Source organism: Pan troglodytes, chromosome 10 (assembly GCF_028858775.2).
Source record: "Pan troglodytes isolate AG18354 chromosome 10, NHGRI_mPanTro3-v2.0_pri, whole genome shotgun sequence".
In the NCBI taxonomy this organism is placed as follows: domain Eukaryota; kingdom Metazoa; phylum Chordata; class Mammalia; order Primates; family Hominidae; genus Pan; species Pan troglodytes.
Genome location: NC_072408.2, coordinates 47707223 through 47728474, shown reverse-complemented (window position 1 = coordinate 47728474; position 21252 = coordinate 47707223). Strand labels below are relative to the sequence as shown.

The following is a 21252-nucleotide window of genomic DNA, read 5'->3' as shown; positions in this document are numbered from 1 at the left end:
CAGAAAGTGCTAGAATGAAGAAACTGAGGAAGGAGGGTACGGAGGTCTGAGTTTAGGAATAGTGACCAGATTAGGAATGCAGAGCCCTAGTTGAGTTTGCAGAAACCACAGACCTGGCTTTTATTGCATCTGTCTTCTCTGCTGGCAGAGTACCATGCCAATACTGAATTCTTTAACATGTACTTGAGCATTGATCCTGAAACCTTGGTAGAATGATCTGTGGACCCAGATTGTCAGATTAGGGGAAGAAAGAAGAAAGCCTGCTAAACAATCCAAGTGAGCTACACAGAGTTATAAAATGAAGAAGAGCTTTTTAGAGAGGGAAAGAGAGAAAGAAAGGTCAGACTAGGATTTAACTTGGGTCTAAGAGCAGCAGAGCCCTTCCACCTTCTGATCCTGAGCAGTGAGACCCTCTTATTCTAGTGAAGACCATAACTCACTGCTGTAAGAAAAAGACCCTGTTTTATGGAGGCAGGGACTATAGATAAGCTGATTTCTGAAGGACCCAGCTGATAGGCACAGTGTAGCCAGGGAAATAGCCCACCTGCAAATCCCCATAACATCATAGCCACATGTCACTAGGGATTGAGAGTGATAGAAACTGAAATTCTATGGAGGCAAGGAGGCAAAACAGAAAACTCAAAATAGAGCTGAGAGGTCCTAGCTGAAGGAGAAGCTCAAATTCAGAAGTCGCCTGCCCAGAGCTGAGTTTGATGGACTCTAGTTCTCCCGGGGAGAAAACGTAGAAATGTTTTGTTTTGTTTTTTTTCCCTTAGGGCTTGTGGGCCACATGGGAAAGTGAGATTGAGCTGTGTAAAATCCATAGAGGTCACAGCTTTGTCATTCTCCAAATTCAGCAAAGCTAATCATCTCTTGAGGTAGAAAAATGGCCAGGAATCAGACATCCTGAGCTCAAAAACAAAGAACTCTGGGATACTGGGCTGATGCCGTACCAAATCCTAATTCCCTTTCCAGCCTAGGAATGGCTTCAGCCGCCAAAACTATGCTACCTTTAGCCTTATGACATCGGCATATTCTACCCCTGGAAAGGACCTCAGTCAGTCATCTGCTCTGGCCCTCTGTCTCCAGATAGCCAGCCATTACAAATGTATGTTTATCTTTTTGATTTTTTTTTTAAGAGATGGGATGGGATCGGCCAGGTGCAGTGGCTCACACCTGTAATCCCAGGACTTTGGGAGGCCGAGGCGGGCAGATCACCTGAGGTTGGGAGTTTGAGACCAGCCTGACCAACATGGAGAAACCCCGTCTCTACTAAAAATACAAAATTAGCTGGGCGTGGTGGTGCATGCCTGTAATCCCAGCCACTTGGGAGGCTGAGGCAGGAGAATCGCTTGAACCCGGGAGGCGGAGGTTGCGGTGAGTCGAGATCACACCATTGCACTCCAGCCTGGGCAACAAGAGTGAAACTCTGTCTCAAAAAAAAAAAAAAAGAGATGGGAAGGGATCTTTTTATGTTGCCCAGGCTGGTCTTGAACTCCTGGCTCAAGCAATCCTCTTGCCTCAGCCTCTCAAGTAGCTGAGACCACAGGCCATGTGCCACCACACCTGGCCTTTTCTATTTTTAAAGGTTCGCACGAACAGAGATCCTTTTACCTCTCTGGCTTGCTATTCTAAGGTTTATAATTTTTACTTATGATATCCATTAGAAAGTGCAATTCATCTCTAACAAATGTTTATTCCTCATATATTTTTAAAAATCTTATGAAAGTTAAGGCAGAAATAAATTATTTAGTATCAGCTTTAAAAAAAGTCATGCTCAAGTCATTTATTAGATTTTTTTTCTGTCTAGTCTCATAGAGACCCATTACCCACAGTTCTTCTTTCTAAAACCTCTTCCCAATATGCCGTAATTGGAGACTCCAAACTACGTGCTTATGATGTTCTCCAGAACCCCTCCTGACTACACCCAGAATACCTACTGGATGGTGCCTGTAATCTTATCCTTCGTCTTGCTTCTAATAAGTCAGACAACTGCCATGGAGGGTTATTTAGGGCAACATGGAACAGCAAAGGAGACTCTGGCCAGGACTGGCTTGGGGCCAGACTAAGCTAGTCAGGTTGGCTAGGAGAGCTCAAAGAATTACCGGGGCTCCTTAATATAAACTATTTGTATACCCCAAAGTTTGTGATTTTTAGGGAACTAGGGGTTTGAGGCATAGGTACCAGGTACATGAAGAGCATCCTAAAATTTGGTTTCTAGGAAAACACTCAGATATTCAAGTTGGAGACAGGATGAATGACTTCTGGAAGTTGGTAGAGTTGAGGTAAGAAGAAGGCAGAGGGAGAAGAGAATTTCCTTATTGTGAGATTTTTTTTGTATGCCCAACAGATTTGGATAATCCCTGCCCACCATCTGTTGTTTGCTTTTGTACTGAAAACGTTCAGAGTCACTTGTCTCTCTTAACCCTGGGTATACCAACAGGATTGCATTAAGTTAGAGTTTTTGCAGGACCATTTACTCAGCTTGGGAACAGGAAACAATGTTCCAACCTATACATTTCAGAACAATTTTTTCCCTTATTTCCTGAAATTACAAATCCATACTCCAGAACTCCAGGTATCCAGAAGAGAATCCCATAGGCCTTGTGAAAGACTGGAAAACAAACTTTAGTTTCGTATCTATTCTGATCTTATTGAGCTAACTTTATTCATCTTTCCTAAAGCATTGATGGCTTTGTGTTGACTTTTGACCTTGTTCCTTTCACACACATAGGCTATTCCTCAAGCTACTGAGAAGCCCCTCTCTTCACAGATTTTTTGGTTTTGATGCCTTCAACTTAAGGTTGTGAACTTAGGCTTCTAGACTTCATGGGGCTTTGCCTTAGTGATGTCATAAGTAAGCTTTGACATCAGTGCTCACCAGTGGCTTCTTGTTGACAAGCCCAACCTTTCAGGCCTTACCTTAGATCAGTTATCAGAAGCATTTGGCACTGTTCCAACTTCTTGAAACTGTCCCCTTTGGCTTCTAAGACATTGCCAAGTCCTGGTTCTTTTGTATTTCTTGCTGCCCCTTATTAGTTTTTATCATGGAACCCCCCTTCCCCTTCCTGTTCCTTCAATGTTGGTTTTCCTCAGGGTTGCATTCCTTGCCCCTTTCCCTTATAATTCTGCATATTCTCTTGAGATAGTCTCTTCTATGTTCACATGGATACTCCACAAGAACTTCAAACAGCATATCCAAATATGAATGTATCACCCCCACTGCCACCTGCCCAAACCAAAACCTGCCTCTGCTGAGTCAATGGACCACGCTTTTACCCTTTGTCTAAATCAATCACGGGACATTTTCTCCTTCTCTGACCCTTGAAATGTAATCACATTGCCAACTGGATATAAGTCCTATTGCTTCTGTTTCCTAGATGTCTTCTGTCCAGTATTTTGTTTTGTCCCAAATGCTACTCTTCCAGTTCAGGCCTTCCACATTTCTTTTCTAGGATGCCAGGTAGCCTCCTAACCCTAGAAATCCCTCTCTCAAGCTGTCTTTCACACTGCTGCCAGAGTTATCTTTCTGAGATACAGATCGCATCATGTCCCTCTGCTCTCTAAATTCTTCAGGGATTCTTTGTTGTATGCAACTTTTCTTTTTGGAGGGGCCACAGACCCCTTTAAGAATCAAACGAAAGCTGTGGACCTTCTCCTGAAAGAAATGTCCATGCCCGCAGAACTTTTCATACAGTTTTGTGGGGTTCCTGGATTCCCTGAAACTCATCACCCATGGATCCCTGATTAAACCCTGGCCTGTAGAAGACAAGTCAAACTTCTCATGGCACATAGGTGCCTGCCCACCTGTAGAGCTTCATCTCTCACCATTTCCTAGTTTATATTTTATTCTTTATAATACTAAATGACTTAAGGTTATTTTTTGACCCTCACCTTTATTTGTGCTATTCCCTCTGCCAAGAATACTCTCCCTCAAATTATCCACCTGACAGAAAAATTTTAAAGGAAATTGTCCTTTAGGTCCCATGACAAATGCTGTCTTTTCTGTATAACCTTCTCTGACTTCCTTCTGGCAGGCTTAGATACTCTTTGTCCCTGTTTCGACTGTACTTTGTCTCTCTCTCTCTCTCTCTCTTTTTTGAGAGATGGGGTCTCACTGTGTTGCCCAGACTACACTTAACTCCTGGGCTCAAGTGATCCTCCTGTCTCAGCCTCCCAAGTAGCTGGGACTATAGGGATGCACCATTGTACTTGGCTCATGTCTTTTATAGGGACCAATAGACCATATTGTAATTCTCCACATGTCTTGAAGACCATTACCAAGTCCTTTATCTTGGTATTCCCAGACTCTGTGGTGGTCATTGCTGTACCCCCAGTGCCTAGCATAGTGCCTGAAACATGATAGGTGTTCAGTTAATATTTGTTCAGTGAACAAACGGACCTTCAATTCAATTTGGAGCTAATAGCCATGTAATACCAACCTGCAAAAAAAAGAAACATTTTGATTTTTTTTATTCCATTCTATTCCTGATAGCCTTGGATTATTCAAAAGTTTGTGATGGTTTTTTAGTTTGGTGCTGCAGATTTTTCCGATTACTAGCTCTCTTAGTGCTTGTTGGTATATTACATTTCTCCATGCAGGGTTAAGGACAACATGAACAGATTTTAGATTAAAACAAAAATATGTACTAGAATGTCTAAGAGAGACTGGCTAAAATGGTTTACAAGAAGTTGATCCATCATGGCTCTAAGATTCCCTGTGCATCACCATGTGCTCCTCGTCACATTACATGGTAGGAAAGGAATGTCTCCCATCTCTCACCAATAAGGCCATGCTTAGCACGGGATCAGTGCATTGTTCCTAATATGAAACACACATATGGGACACCTGCTGTGTGTTTTATGTTGGGACGGGTTGGCTTTTTCACAGTGCTCCTGGAAGAGAGTTCTTTTCACTGAGCAGCTACTAGGAGAGGGATAATATCATCTGTGAAAAAGGGAAAAGGATTGCCTCTCTATTTTAGTCCTAAGTTTTTGTTTTGTTTTGTCTTAATTTTATTTCTGTTTTTTTTTTTTTTTACAGATGGAGTCTTGCTATGTTGCCCAGGCTGGTCTCAAACTCCTAGGCTCAAGCAGTCTTCCCAGCTTGACCTCCCAAAGTACTGAGATTACAGGCATGAGCTACCGTGTCCAGCCCTAGTTCTAAGTTTTTCTTCCAGTAGAAGCGGAGAGAGAATGATTTACAGTATACTTTTTGAGTTCCCCATAAACATCTTATATACAGGGCCACAGGAAGAGACTAGCAAATATTTGTTGACTAATTGAGGAAATGCCAGGAGAACGCAGTGAGAGAATAGAGTCCCCACCAATTCTTCCTGCACACTTGGTCACAGCCTCTTCTGGCAGTGTGATAACTAGTAAATCACAACTGTGTGGCACACATTGGAACATAGACCAACTCAAGTGACACAAAAAAGGGGTGTGTGTGTGTGTAGACTGAGAGAATCAGCTGTCTAGTAACAGATATACTGTGAACTTGTGAATAGACTGTGACTTGCCAGGTTACTGAACCATATAGAGTCATGTCTTTGTCCTGAAATGCCAACTAAAAGCTGATGTCTCGATTCAGTGCAGAAAGCAAGGAAAAACCTAGTACAGCCATTGACATTAGTAGGACAAGCCATGGAGGCTAATAATGTTAACTTAGGCATCTGAGAACTTGAATTCTAATCTGAACTTTCTAAAAGTACTAGCTTTGTGCCCCTTGACCTTTTTGAGTTTCAGTTTCCAAATCTTTAAAATGGAGACAATTCCAGGATTGTTAACAGCATTAAATAAGATGATGTTTGACAAGCTCTTGGCAGTGTCTAGCCCACAATACACATTCAAGAAAATGCGTTATTCTTGTTGTTATTGTTTCCCAGATGGTCCTATGAAGGAAAGGTCTTGGGAAAGGCAGGATTTTGGGGGGGCTTGAGGAGCAATGAATGCAGATTATCTGAAGCTCCAGTAACATTGACTGCAGTAATTGGGAGTGGGGAGGCCAGAAGACTTTGATGAGAGGATTATTCTAGATTCAGAGAAAAGACTAAATAAAGTACTGATTCGTTATCTTTAGCCAAATGTAATATCTCTGGATTCCAGGGCGCCTTTTCTTAGGAGCAACCTCTCCGTGACTTCTTTTGTCCCTCCTTTCAGGTATGAATGCTGCTGTCAGGGCTGTGGTTCGAGTTGGTATCTTCACCGGTGCCCGTGTCTTCTTTGTCCATGAGGTTGGTTCTGTACTTTGTTCTTCATCATTCTTTCTCTGTCCTCTTCTAAATCTGCCTTCTATCCCCTTCCCACATTCTGTGTCCTTACCTCCCAGTTAGTTACATTGCTGTGTTTGATTTTCCTTGACTCCGTAGCTTCATGAGTCACTCTTTCCTACTTGACTCCAATAGTGATGGTGGGACCTGAGCATCTACAAACTGGGTCTTCATGTTGCCTGTTCAATTTAAAGGAAAAAGTAACTCTCAGTCCTCCTTTTATCTCCCTCAAAACAGAGAAAGAAATGGAAATGGGTGGTATTTACAGCAAATTTAGTATATCCAGGGGAAGAGCCCCAGGAGAGAAGAGCCTTGCTGCATTTCTGTAGTTTGCATAACTTTCTGAGGTTCTCAAATCTTCTTTTGCACCCTTCTCCCAGTACCCTCTCATGCTTCACCCACTCTTCTTTTTATAAGGTCCACCTGCTTTCTTGTATCAGATTTTATAATCTTTTAGAGCAAGTCGCATTTCTTTCCTTCCCTCCCACCAACTTCCCCTTCTCCTTTTCTCCATGGTTATCAAGACCATCTGTTATCATTGGTCCCCTGGGAAGCAGGTTGGAGGAGATAGGATGAGCCAAAAATAAGAATTAAGATTAACTATTAGGAAGGATATCCACATCCCAGTATTTCAAAAATGGGAGAAACTAGAAGAGAGTATTGCAAAAGTTGATGCCTCCTTCTTTGGACTGTGTTAAATATGATAGTCTCACGAGCATCCAGGACTCACTAATGGGAGGAGGTGGCTTGATTCTCAGAGAATCTCTTCCCAGGGATCCTGTCTTAATCTTGGGAATTTATAGAGAAGCCTAATGGGCTGAACAGGTATAATGTGTCACACAGGGTTATCAAGGCCTGGTGGATGGTGGAGATCACATCAAGGAAGCCACCTGGGAGAGCGTTTCGATGATGCTTCAGCTGGTATGTTCCAGAGAACTCCCTGTCCCATATTTGCTCTGTCCTTGTTTCATCCCACTCTGGTTTGGGCTTACGGTCTCCCAAATTCCCTGTCATATGGTTTCATGGGAAGGAATTCAGTGACAAGAGAGGGACCCTATTTGCCCTTTACTCTTAGCATTTGAAAATACCACCCTGGTTTCCTGGGGCAGGGAGAGGGTGGAGGAGTGATCACAGGATGCTTTGCTCTTTATGGAAAGGTCATAAACAAGACTATGGGGACTGACACATAAGCAGGTCTTACTCTAGGGTCACAGGGAAGGTCTGGCCCTGAAAATAACCTTACCAGAGGACTGGAGCCAGAGCCAGAAGTGGAGCTGAAATCTGCCAGTCCTCATGTGATGGAGATGAGGTGACCTGAAACCAGACCACTTAAAGGACGAAGGAACTGAGACAGCCTTTCGGAGTCTCAAAAAAATCCTAAGAGTATCCTGAGGATTTCCACAGTCCTTTATGCTACTTGCTCCATGTTGTTTTAGGCTTCTCATGTGTATCCACTGTGGGCTAGCCCACAGTGAGTGAGAGAAATATAATCATTTGCTGGTTTACTGAAAATTTGTAAATTACATTTGTATCCCCCTTTTTTCAGCTCAGTTCCCTAAAAATCCATGGGCAAAAATTTAATATGCAGTGTCTAGTGAAGGCTCTACCTAGGTGCTAAGTAATGGTGCCTGCCATAAAGTGGTCTGAGAATGAGCCAGAATTCTCCACCAGTATCCCAAAGTCATGGCTGCCCAGGAGTACATATGATATGAAAACCTAAGTATACTTACCTCTCTCAGGTAAGTATACTTTCTCTCAGGGATATAAAGCCTTAATTTCCCAGGGACTTATAGATACCTCTCTTGGGGTATCTATAAGGCTTTCTTTACCTAGAGCTATTTTTCCTGTGAATACCTGGATATTGCAGCTTCTGCTGCTGGCACCATGGATTGCAAGGAGCTAAGGGGAAAGGATTGGCAGTACCTGGGTACAGTTAGAAATCTCAGTGTAGAGAGAGGAAAAATACTACAAAACACATTGGGATGAACTCCTAATAATAATTTGGACACAATCCAGTAATGTCAGGCCATTAGGGAGAATTTCTAAAGACTGAAGTCACTGCTTCTAAGATGTGAAAGTTGGAGATTATTTGAGAAGCCAACAGACATGTATGTATTCACTTGTTCTCTTTAGGATAGTCATGGATGACAAAGCCTTCAATGAAAAGAGTTCTTAGCAGTCTTCTCAGATGTGTAGCAAAATATGGGAATGACCCTATGATGCCTCAGCCAGCATCATTTCCCTTTCCTTTGGAGGGGACAGATCACTCTTAAGGATGTCAAGGAACTTTCTAGGGAGTCACATGGTTATGTTAGGCCATCACAGCATTGGAATAGGGGATATCTCAGCATGTTGAGCCCTGTCTCTGGGGAGCTGACTTCTACCTCTTCCAAAGGGAGGCACGGTGATTGGAAGTGCCCGGTGCAAGGACTTTCGGGAACGAGAAGGACGACTCCGAGCTGCCTACAACCTGGTGAAGCGTGGGATCACCAATCTCTGTGTCATTGGGGGTGATGGCAGCCTCACTGGGGCTGACACCTTCCGTTCTGAGTGGAGTGACTTGTTGAGTGACCTCCAGAAAGCAGGTAAGAGAGTTTTCACATCAGTATTGCTTATTTGTGTCGGTACATGCACGCGTGTACACACACACATCGCCCCCGCCCTGCTTTTACCTCCCATTGGAGAAAAATGTTACCCAGACACAAATAGGCAGTCTTTGCCCTCCTTTTTCTGGTATTGTCTACAATTCCTTTTGGCTAGAGTTTCTCTCTCTCTAGATATCTCCTCTTTAGGCATGCCAGGTACCTCACCCAGTGGCTCCTGGTTTGCTTCTCATTGTCAGGTAAGATCACAGATGAGGAGGCTACGAAGTCCAGCTACCTGAACATTGTGGGCCTGGTTGGGTCAATTGACAATGACTTCTGTGGCACCGATATGACCATTGGCACTGACTCTGCCCTGCACCGGATCATGGAAATTGTAGATGCCATCACTACCACTGCCCAGAGGTAAGGGGATTTGGGAGGTAGGCAGTGTAAGAAGATGGCAGCTAGGACAGGCTAAAGGGCTAGAAGCTCCTGAAGACTAAAGCGTTTGAGCTATGGTGACTATAATGGCCAGTTTTCTGGGGCTAGAACACTATTTTTAACGAAAAATTATCTAGAGCACTGAAATTGCACTGTTCCCTTAATGATATATGATTTGTCTTTTGCCACTGTCTGGCCCACTGTCCAAATATGCAGCTCTGAGGTCTTTCATATCATTGGGGTAAATGGTTATTCTTCAGACTGGGCAAATCTAGGGAGCCCAGACATGAGCTACGCTTTCCAACCATATCATAGAAAGTATAGGTGCTGCTATGACCACGACGGCTCAGAGATAAGGGGACCTGGGGGGAGGCAATGTAGGATGGGAGGATAGAAGGGTAACAGTTTACCCCAGGGTAATCCTAGAGGGTTCCAGTTAGTCCAATTCTCCCTTCACTTCTTATCCTTTCCTTTCCTTCCCTTCCCTGACCCGGTTCCTCCCTGGAACAGAGCCTCTGTTTAGACACTTTTTACTGCTGTGTTTTCTCAGGCCTAGGAAGGATACCTTGTGGCTAAAGTATTTCCCCTAGGTCTTCCTGGTCTCAGGAAGCCTGCTAGAAGGCCTGGCAGCATACATGTATCTCCCAGAGAGGGTAATTGGCCTAGATGTGGGTGGTGGCTTGATCTTGGCCATAGGGTCACTTGGACTGTGTCATATGTCTATCTCTTGCAGCCACCAGAGGACATTTGTGTTAGAAGTAATGGGCCGCCACTGTGGGTAAGATCCTCATTCTGACCCATTTATTCCATGGACCTAGCGATAGCCCTTTCCTTTTCCCCAGAGAGTCCAGTGAGGTCTCTCAGTAGCAGCAGATCTGGAGGTGCACATGCTCCTTGTGGTGTGGTTCCCTTTCCGGCCTCCATCCCCCTCTGTTACATCCCCACACATGCATGTGTGTACGTGCTCAGGCACGTGCTTGGTGTAAAGAGTGGGTAGTGCTCTGAGGCTGGAAGCCACTGTGGCAGGTGAACATAAATGGAAGGTATCCGTTAGAGACAGAATCTCATTGAGGGGCCCCGGTGCTCTTACCCTTGCCCCAAGAATAAAATGGAGGCTCTCCAGACCTTTTATCAACTATGAGGACTAGGAGAACTTGTTGGGTATGGGTGAGGCTATTTGTAGAGTACAACTTCTAGCAGGATGCTTCTGACTCTCATCTCAGATACCTGGCCCTTGTCACCTCTCTGTCCTGTGGGGCCGACTGGGTTTTTATTCCTGAATGTCCACCAGATGACGACTGGGAGGAACACCTTTGTCGCCGACTCAGCGAGGTACTTGCACTTTATTTTGCCCTTAAGAAATCCCTCACCCTGTTCCACTGATGATCTCTTTCCCACCCATCAGCTTGATTCCATGGACCATTTTACCCTTTGTTCTCAACCAGACAAGGACCCGTGGTTCTCGTCTCAACATCATCATTGTGGCTGAGGGTGCAATTGACAAGAATGGAAAACCAATCACCTCAGAAGACATCAAGAATGTTCGTATGAATGAAGCCAGAGAGGCCTTAGACTCCATAGCCCGTTCCCTTCTGGCTTCTGAGTCTCTTGACACTGCTTCTCCCCTTGGTCCTTCTGCACATCTCTCCCTGGGTCCCTGCCCCTGATTGCCTCCCACAAAGAACCATTACAAGACAAGAGGCTGAGCTGTCCATGGTTTACCCAAGTCTCTGCTTGTTTTCTTCCTTTGACTCTGCGTAACCCTCTCTCTGTCCCTCTGTTGGTCCCTTCAGCTGGTGGTTAAGCGTCTGGGATATGACACCCGGGTTACTGTCTTGGGGCATGTGCAGAGGGGTGGGACGCCATCAGCCTTTGACAGAATTCTGGTAAGTCACTGGGCTGTGTGGCCCTCATGCCTTGAAACCCTCAACCTTGTAGTCCTGCCCCCTCAGGGCTGCACTTCACCAGACAGGGACTTACATCACTGGTCGCATTGCCTCTCCACCAGCCTTTGGGCTGCAGTGGCCACTGACCCATTCCCATACACTTGAGGGTTCTCTTCTGTTACAAAAATGGTGAGAGACTATGCCTTCCCAATGGTGAGGAACAATATCTTTTTGTTTTGTTTTGTTTCATATATTTTTAATAAGAATTTTGAGATAATTGTAGATTCACATGCAGTTGTACAGAATAATACAGAGGTAGTCCCACATACCCTTTGCCCAGTTTCTTTCAATGGTAACATCTTGCTTAACTATAGTACAATATCATCACCAGGATATTGACATTGATATAGTCAAGCTACAGAACATTTCTGTTACCACAGGATATCTCATGTTGTCCTTTTATAGCCACGTGTACTTTACCCCCACCCATCCCTCCTCATTATTATTGTTATTATTATTATTTTTTGAGACGGAGTCTCGCTCTGTCGCCCAGGCTGGAGTGCAATGGTGCGATCTTGGCTCACTGCACGCTCCGCCTCCCGGGTTCACGCCATTCTCCTGCCTCAGCCTCCCAAGTAGCTGGGACTACAGGCGCCTGGACCACGCCCGGCTAATATTTCCTATTTTTAGTAGAGACAGGGTTTCACCGTGTTAGCCAGGATGGTCTCGATCTCCTGACCTTGTGATCCACCCGCCTCGGCCTCCCAAAATGCCAGGATTACAGGCGTGAGCCACTGCGCCTGGCCCTCCCTCCTCATTCTTAACCTCTGGCAACCACTAATCTGTCTCTTTGTCTGTAATTTTTAATCTCATGTATATTATATAAATGGAATTGCATAATATGCAACCCTTTAGGATTGGCTTTTTTTTCCACTCAGCATAATTCTCTAGATACTTATCAAAGGTGTTGTTTGTTTCTATAGTTTGCTGTTTTTTGCAGAGCAGTACTCCATGGAGTGGACGTATTACAGCTTGTTTAATCATTCAAACATTTGAGTTTTCAATTTTTGGCTATTAGGGATAAAGCGACTATGAACATTTGTGTACAGCTTTTTGTGTGAACTTAAATTTTCATTTCTGCAGAGTAATTGCCCAGGAGTTCAATTGGGTTGTATGGTAGTTTTTTGTTTCTTAAAAAAATGTTTTTTCAAAGATACTGCCCAACTGTTTCCAGAATAGCTGTACCATTTTAATTTCCATCAGCAATTTATGAACTACCTGTTTTGTTTGCATCCTCACCAGCATTTGGGGGTCGTCACTTTTTTTTTTTTTTTTTTTTTTTTTTACTATTCTGATAGGTATATAGTGGTATTTCTTTTTTCTTTCTTTCTTTTTTTTTGAGATGGAGTCTCTCTCTGTTGCCCAGGCTGGAGTGCAGTGGCATGGTCTCAGCTCACTGCAACCTCTGCCCCCTGGGTTCAAGGGATTCTCCGGCCTCAGCCTCCCGAGTAGCTGGGATTGCAGGTGCCTGCCACCATGCCCAGCTAATTTTTTAAATTTTTAGTAGAGATGGGGCTTTCACCATGTTGGCCAGGCAGGTCTTGAACTCCTGACCTTGTGATCTGCCTGCCTCGGCCTTCCAAAACATTGGGATTACCGGCGTAAGCTACCGGGCCCAGCCTTTTTTTTTTTCTTTTTTTTTTTTAAGAGATGGAGTCTTGCTCTATCACCCAGGCTAGAGTGCAGTGGTGCAATCTCGGCTCACTGCAGTCTCCATCTTCTGGGTTCAAGGGATTCTTCTACCTCAGCCTCCTGAGTAGCTGGGATTACAGGCACATGCCACCGTGCCTGGCTAACTTTTTGTATTTTTAGTAGAGACGGGGTTCCACCATGCTAGCCAGGCTGGTCTTGAACTCCTGACCTCAGGTGATCCGCCTGCCTTGGCCTCCAAAAATGCTGGAATTACAGGCATGTAATTCCAACCTTAGACACTCAGTTTAAACCTTCTTATCCTATCTTCACTGGAAGAGCAAAGCAATCTCCTACCTTGTTTTGTCAATAAGAAGGGAATATTATTAAGCCCCAGTAATCCTGTTGATTACCATAGTGGGCATGTTTCTCTAGAAGTAAGTAGAATCTTTGGGGTTCCGATGGCAAGAATACAGAGTCATCAAGCTTTAGATGAAATCTGTTTGGGGAGGTAAAGCCCAGTAAGTTCTTTGCTGCAGTTCTTAATTGTGAGACTCAGTCTTGTGATTTGGAAAAGGGCTCGAGTATCCTGACTCTCTAGGCTGAGCCAAGATGGGGCAGCCTGAGCCAGACTGTCTTTGTTCTCTGGGCTCCTGCAGGGCAGCAGGATGGGTGTGGAAGCAGTGATGGCACTTTTGGAGGGGACCCCAGATACCCCAGCCTGTGTAGTGAGCCTCTCTGGTAACCAGGCTGTGCGCCTGCCCCTCATGGAATGTGTCCAGGTGGTAAGTACTGATCCTAAACCCCTTTCTTAACACTCTCAAGCCCCTGCCTTGGAGCTCAAGGGGCATGAGACTATGTCTAAGGCCACTGGTATAGGAGCAGGTGGAAAGGCAAGATGGTATAGTAAGAGACATGTGGGGAAAGAACACAGTGGGCTTTGCATGGGAGCTCTTAACTAAGCTTCAGTGTTCCCATCTGTAAAATGTTCCTAAGGAAGGTGGGAGATTCTACATCCTCCTTAGTAATGAAACCCAGTATCTCATAATATACAACCTCAAACCTTTTTATCATGTCTTTATTGGAAGAATAATGCTATATTCCTCCTAACTTTATTAAGAACAGGAGAATATTATTAAATTCTAGCTGGGTAGCTTTTGTCTCTATGATTTCTATCTTGAACATGTTTCTCTGAACCAACACGAGGTTACTAATGCTAACGTTGAGGGTTATTGTAAGGATTGGAGATAAGCTATATTAGCATGTGATACAGTACCTAGCAAATGTTGAGTGCTCAGGAAATGGTGGCCTTTATTATGAAGGAATCACTCCTTCGATACCACAGAGCGAACATGGCGGCTGAGAGCGAGAACTAGGCTGTGTGGCCTGGTTCTGAGGGCTGGTCTAAATACTCTCCATCTCCCGGCCTCCTTCTCTCTGAGACTCAGGAGTCCCAGTTACCTGCAGCCTTGCTTGGAAATGTATCTGTAAAAGCTCCAAAGTGAAGGCACTGCCCCACAGAGCTGAAATCAGTAGTTGAGAAGCACACAGCAGGAATCAGTCCTTCCTAACTGGGTTACCTGTAGGATCTTCATTTACTCATGACTTTAGAGGCTGCTTTAAGGCCGGGGACCTGGCTGTGGAATGGAAGATACTATTTATCTGTGAGCATTCTTCCACTCTGCCCATACTTCTAATAAACAGAGCATAGTGCCAGGCACGGTGGCTCATGCCTATAATCCCAGCACTTTGGGAGGCCGAGGCAGGCAGATCACAAGGTCAGGAGATTGAGACCATCCTGGCTAACATGGTGAAAAATACCAAAAAAATTAGCCGGGTGTGGTTGCACACGCCTATAATCCCAGCTACTTGGGAGGCTGAGGCAGAAGAATTGCTTGAACCCGGGAGGCAGGGGGTTGCAGTGAGCCAAGATCATGCCACTGCACTCCAGCCTGGGCGACAGAGCGAGACTCCGTCTCAAAAAAAAAAATAAAATAAACAGAGCATAGAATCAGTTCTTTTCTTTTGCTGCTCATTACTTAGACAACTCAGGAAAAACAAAAATACTTCTGTGAAAGTTTGGGGGCATAGGAAAGGTGGGGTGTAGAATGGACAGGATCTAGTCACAATCCCAGAGATGGGCAGAGTTCGACTGTGGGATGGAGTTCCAGCTATGCAGAATCCTGACCCTGGAGTTGAAACTGTCGCTGTGCTCCCCCCTCAGACCAAAGATGTGACCAAGGCCATGGATGAGAAGAAATTTGACGAAGCCCTGAAGCTGAGAGGCCGGTGAGGAGATGACGGGAAGCTCACTAGCTACAGAAATCAGAGGCGTGAATGAAGCCAAAGATCTCCAGGGCTCCAGGCCCAAAACATGAGCTTCTGCTGCTTCCTTTTCTGATTCTCTCTGCAGCAAGTTCCTGCCCAAGAAAATTAGTTGTGAGGTGACTGGGAGGCTCAGTTCATCTCAGGGGTGTGGTCCCTGGCATCAACCTTTTATAATCTGTTATTTCTATATGTAAGCCCCAGCAAGATGATAAGTTCCTCTAGGCAAGGGACAGTCTCTTGTGCTGAGCATAGTGCCTGAAGAAGAGTACTGAGGGAGTGTTTGATGAACTAGTGGCCCTTTTGCAGCCCCTGCCCTGTCCCTGCTCTGCCCCAGTTCTGTCCTCAGAGGTTTGCCCTATGGAACTTCCCTCTGGGAGCAACACTTCAGACCAGGATCTCCATGGCTGCTGGCTGTGGGGAATGGCCTGAAGACACCTCTCTCTATTTGTACTTCCTACAGGAGCTTCATGAACAACTGGGAGGTGTACAAGCTTCTAGCTCATGTCAGACCCCCGGTATCTAAGGTACTGGCAAGTTGACTTGCCCTCTCCCCTTTTCCTTCTCCCTCCCCCAGTCTCTCTTCATAAATGCTACCACAGTCCATACAACATAAGCCTTGCCAACTTCTCTGCCCGACTCTGATCTTCAGTGCTGGGTGCCTGGCCCTATTATAATGATTTCCTCTTAACCACCCCAGATACCAGAGCCCCCTTCTTAGTGTACCCTGGATATCTCTAACACAAGACCCATGCCCACTTCAGGACTGGCAAGATAGCATGCAAAGAATGGGAAAGAGGGCTTATGTACTTTTTCTCTGGGAAAATATGGGAATAATCACATCTAAGTGTACCTAAGCCACTTCTTCCACTGGAGTAGTGGTTCTCAATATTAAGTATATATCAGAATTGTTTGGGTTGCTTATTAAACATGCAAACTCCTGGGCCCCTCTCTCAGAGGAGATTCATATCTGGGTAGAGGCCAGGAATATGCAGGTTTAATAGGCTCCCCCAGTGGATTCTGATGCAGGTGATCCAAGGAACACACTTGGGAAGTGCTGCTCTGGAAGGTCTCTCATTCATTGTATAATAATGATATCTGAGATGGGGGACAGCAGCTTTATTTATTGATCTGTGATCAAGAATTTTGCTTCCATGTATGTGGTAGCCAGCTGTGCTGGCATTCCTTGGGAGAAGGGTGTGTGTTGTGTTGTCTTAGGCAGATGTCCTGATCCCTGGATGACAAGGGCTTAGAGCTCTGCCTCCTTTACTAACCTCCTCCCTGTTCCCCTGCTGGGTTTCTGTCCTCATTTTTCCCTGCTTCCTCCTGTATAGAGTGGTTCGCACACAGTGGCTGTGATGAACGTGGGGGCTCCGGCTGCAGGCATGAATGCTGCTGTTCGCTCCACTGTGAGGATTGGCCTTATCCAGGGCAACCGAGTGCTCGTTGTCCATGATGGTTTCGAGGGCCTGGCCAAGGGGCAGGTATGGGGACTATTCTGGGACCTAGGAGCAGTCATGGGGAAGATAAGTGTAGCAAGAATGACCTGTCCATTCTCTTGGCTTCCTCTGTTCCTCACTACCTCTCTCTCCTCTCTCAGGGTCCAGGCAGAAGTAGATATTTAATACTAGGGCAGTAGGAACAGGCAGGAATTACTGCAGTGAACCATTGCAAACAACATGTCTTATTTAATTCTCTGTCCCAAAGCTCAGCACAGTGCCTGGCATAGGTAGATGCTTAATATTTGTGAATGAGCAGTAAGGGTAGAAGAAGTTCAGTGCGTGGGGAAAAGCTAATACCTGGTGTACTTTTTCCAACCAAGGGGGATCCAGGGGTAGGGTTAGGACTCAAGCAGTGGCACCAGTCCCACACAGGCCTCCTAGTGCTTTAGCCTTGTGCAGAGCTCTGTGGCTTATCCCCACAGATAGAGGAAGCTGGCTGGAGCTATGTTGGGGGCTGGACTGGCCAAGGTGGCTCTAAACTTGGGACTAAAAGGTAAGTAGCACTGCAGAGGCACCTCCTCCCAGTCACCTCTTAAAGTTGCCCTTGGATGTGGGTTCATTATGCCATGGTCTGCTTCAACCACCCTGGTCTGGGTCCTCCACCCTCAACCTCACAGTTGCTGCCATGAGGGCAGACATGCCCATCTCAACATCTTTAGCAGCTCTGGCAACTTAGAGCTCCAGTATGTATCCTTGGATAGGACTGAGAGGGTGGGCTAGGGAGGGCGGCACAGGTCAAGAAATTAAAAATAAAATGCCTCTAACTCTAGCTTTTCTCCCCCTCAATTTTCCTGTCTCTTCCCCAAATTCCAATTCCCCTTCCCCTCCCCGCCATCACTGATCAACTAGGACTCTACCCAAGAAGAGCTTTGAACAGATCAGTGCCAATATAACTAAGTTTAACATTCAGGGCCTTGTCATCATTGGGGGCTTTGAGGTGAGTGCCTGCCACCATTTCTTCCTCTCTCCCTCCTACCTCCTCTCCCTCTCCCCAATCCTGCCCTTGTGCTCTCTTCTTCTTAGGCTTACACAGGGGGCCTGGAACTGATGGAGGGCAGGAAGCAGTTTGATGAGCTCTGCATCCCATTTGTGGTCATTCCTGCTACAGTCTCCAACAATGTCCCTGGCTCAGACTTCAGCGTTGGGGCTGACACAGCACTCAATACTATCTGCACAGTGAGAGCCTATCACCACTTCCCATCCCTTTTGGCCAGGATTATAATCCTTAAACTGAGTGTGGTCCCAAACAGTGAGCTACTCTTTATATCAAGCAAATGGGAATGTTTGAAAATGATTCTTCAGCTGGGCATGGTGGCTCACACTTCTAATCCCAGCACTTTGGGAGGCCAAGGCAGGCAGATCACTTGGGGTCAGGAGTTCAAGAGCAGCCTGGCCAACATGGTGAAACCCCATCTCTACTAAAAATACAAAAATTAGCTGGGTGTGGTGGTAGGCGCCTGTAATCCCAGCTACTTGGGAGGCTGAGGCAGGAAAATTGCTTGAACCTGGGAGGCGGAGGTTGCAGTGAGCAGAGATCGTGCCACTTTACTCCAGCCTGGGTGACAAAGTGTTCAGTTTCCTCACCTAGAAATGCACCAGTACCCTGAATACCAAATGTTTTGTTTTGTTTTTCTTTCTTTCTGAGATCATGCAGTCTAATTTTCTGAGCAGTAGAAAGGATAGGTACAGCTTTCTTCCCAGGAGAGACGTTCTGCAGTGAGGTTGGCAAATATGCCTGTTACCCTAAATGCAAGAACTTGATGAGCTCTAGGGGCCCTGCTAGCCTATGGAGAATATAGTTCCAGGGTTTAATTAATGGCAAAGATTAAAGAGTGATAAGAATCAGGCCCCTGATCATGTCTTTCTAACTATAACCCATTGTCCTTGCAGACCTGTGACCGCATCAAGCAGTCAGCAGCTGGCACCAAGCGTCGGGTGTTTATCATTGAGACTATGGGTGGCTACTGTGGCTACCTGGCTACCATGGCTGGACTGGCAGCTGGGGCCGATGCTGCCTACATTTTTGAGGAGCCCTTCACCATTCGAGACCTGCAGGTAGCTGGCCACCCAGAGCCTGCTAGATAGCTCTCCCCTGTCTCCAGACTGTTTCCACAGTGATCTGAACTATGAGAGCTCAAGTTGAGGACAGAGCTGATTGGTCTGTAGAATCCTGTGAAGACCAGAAAGAGCACTATGCAGGCATTCTCTGGTGTCACCTCATATGCATGACCGCAGCTACTGTTGTTGGAATGCTGATTTTGAGTCAGGTGACCTGGTGCTAAGCCCTTTATGGGCATTTTTGCATTTTATCTTCACAATAGACATGCAAAGAAGATACTATCTCCATATAACATAGAAAGGTTTAGAGAGGTTAAAAAACTTTTCTAAACTCCTAGGTGAGCAGATGGTTTAAGTGGTTGAGAAAGTCAGTGATCTTTTTACTACATCATGTCTCCCCTTCAGATTTCCCTTGCTGTCATTCTGCTTTTGAGAGAGATACTCTCTCAAAACAGAGATATAAAGTGTCAACACTGACACTGTGACCACAAGTCAGCCCTCTGAGGCAAGGGGAACCAGAAAGGCTTGGAAAGGGAGATTGGAGAGGGTGAGGGGCTGAACACTGGCAGTTACTGCAGCTGTCTGTAGTGCTCCCTCTTCCAGTTCTGTCTCATTTGGAGTCATTGTTTAAATTTCAGTCCACACTGAGCTTCTTACAGGAATTAGGCACAGTTCAGGCCCAGGATTGTAAACAACTCTCTTCCATGTCTCTCTTCCTTCCTGGAGAGGTGTGGTGTGGAAGAAGATTTATACCCAACCTTATCCATTCCCAGTTAGGCTTAGGATTTACTCTTTCATTTTCAGGCAAATGTTGAACATCTGGTGCAAAAGATGAAAACAACTGTGAAAAGGGGCTTGGTGTTAAGGTACCTCATCCATGGTTTGTTCCTAAGTGAAGAAGAAAAATAAGCTTTGGCTCAAACCCATAGAATGGCCATCGTTGGGACACCCTGAGGAATCTGTAGATACAAAGGGAGGGGGCCAGCCTATCCCTTGAATCCTTGGAGGAGATAAAAATTGAAAGGAAAGAACAAAGGCAGAAATGGGGGATGGGAAGCCAACCACAGAGTCACAGGCTTTTGGTCTCCACCTGGCAGGAATGAAAAGTGCAATGAGAACTATACCACTGACTTCATTTTCAACCTGTACTCTGAGGAGGGGAAGGGCATCTTCGACAGCAGGAAGAATGTGCTTGGTCACATGCAGCAGGTAGGGAAGACACCGTAGTCATGCCCTTCATCAGACGGCCATACCTGCCAACAGCCATACCTGCCAACAGCCACTGAGGCTTCCACTGGCCTTTTCCAGTCTTCTGGAGGAGGCTGTCAGTGCCATCATAGAGCATGGGCCTGCAGTCTCTTACAGTCATAGAATCAAAACATCTTTATCCTGGAAATGACTTTAGAGATTATATGGTCTATCCTTTTCAAAAGCCCTCAGGGGAGGGCTTTTCAACCTTGGCAGCTTTGCTTTTTGGGGCTGGATGATAATTTGTCATGGGTGGCTGTTCTATGCACTGTAGGACAGTTGCACAGCATCCCTGGTCTCTACCCACTGGATGCCAGTGGCACCTCCCTCTCACTCCCAATTGTAACAAAAATGTCTCCAAACATTCCCACTTTCCCACCTGCCTCCTCTTAATTCAAAGGAAATCTGTATGATGTTTTATATTAATTCTGAGGTGCTACCAAGGACAGCCAGATTGGGCCACAAAAAAAACACTTTTATGTCATCATTGACAGTGATCAACAAAAGCTGCTGGGCTGAAGAGGGGCAGGCAGCTGACCCATTGGCCAATAAAACTAAAACAGGATCTGGCAGCTGTGGAGCTAAAAGAGGGGATTGTGGGGCCAATCATCTTTAATTAGTTGTTATTATATCTGATACATGGCCAAATTTGCTGGGCCAGCTTGCCTTGGATCCTGGCACTGCCTCAGGGCACCCTTTCATAGTTTGACTTCTGGATTCCTGTTTTGGGTTGTAAGCCTGGGGCCCATCTTTCTTTTTTTCTCTGTGTGTCTAGATATCTCTGCCACTTCATTAGAGTCCTTCCCTCTGTAATTTTTATGTTTCTTTCTCCAGGGTGGGAGCCCAACCCCATTTGATAGGAATTTTGCCACTAAGATGGGCGCCAAGGCTATGAACTGGATGTCTGGGAAAATCAAAGAGAGTTACCGTAATGGTAGGTGGGGTGAGAGCGAGTGCCCTCTATAGAGGCTGGTTCCCCAGTATAGAAGCTGACTGCCCATCCCTCATTGCAGGGCGGATCTTTGCCAATACTCCAGATTCGGGCTGTGTTCTGGGGATGCGTAAGAGGGCTCTGGTCTTCCAACCAGTGGCTGAGCTGAAGGACCAGACAGATTTTGAGTGAGTACATCTGCTTCCTGGAGTGGTTCTTTTCCCTGGTAGTTTCAAGCTCTACTGTCCTCAACCTGTTCACTGTTTTTAATTCTTTTTTTTTTTTTTAAGGAGTAACACCTGTATTCTTACCCATTTC

At 45.6% G+C, this 21252-nt stretch overlaps 1 protein-coding gene across 24 annotated transcripts in view; it reads left to right on the top strand.

Moving 5' to 3' along the window:
* The window catches only part of PFKM (phosphofructokinase, muscle), a 41006-nt gene that overhangs the window by 19093 nt on the left and 661 nt on the right, over positions 1 to 21252 (top strand). For all 24 annotated transcript variants that reach the window (XM_016923537.4, XM_063786731.1, XM_063786722.1 and 21 more), the window contains 20 exons: positions 6160 to 6233; positions 7113 to 7190; positions 8665 to 8854; positions 9112 to 9277; positions 10029 to 10073; positions 10519 to 10627; positions 10741 to 10836; positions 11089 to 11181; positions 13530 to 13655; positions 15095 to 15159; positions 15659 to 15722; positions 16530 to 16679; positions 17120 to 17190; positions 17547 to 17634; positions 17721 to 17873; positions 18588 to 18752; positions 19560 to 19621; positions 19853 to 19964; positions 20838 to 20937; positions 21017 to 21122. In XM_016923537.4, coding sequence (XP_016779026.1) covers positions 6160 to 6233; positions 7113 to 7190; positions 8665 to 8854; positions 9112 to 9277; positions 10029 to 10073; positions 10519 to 10627; positions 10741 to 10836; positions 11089 to 11181; positions 13530 to 13655; positions 15095 to 15159; positions 15659 to 15722; positions 16530 to 16679; positions 17120 to 17190; positions 17547 to 17634; positions 17721 to 17873; positions 18588 to 18752; positions 19560 to 19621; positions 19853 to 19964; positions 20838 to 20937; positions 21017 to 21122 — 2113 coding nt within the window. The remainder of the gene's footprint in view (positions 1 to 6159; positions 6234 to 7112; positions 7191 to 8664; positions 8855 to 9111; positions 9278 to 10028; positions 10074 to 10518; positions 10628 to 10740; positions 10837 to 11088; positions 11182 to 13529; positions 13656 to 15094; positions 15160 to 15658; positions 15723 to 16529; positions 16680 to 17119; positions 17191 to 17546; positions 17635 to 17720; positions 17874 to 18587; positions 18753 to 19559; positions 19622 to 19852; positions 19965 to 20837; positions 20938 to 21016; positions 21123 to 21252) is intronic.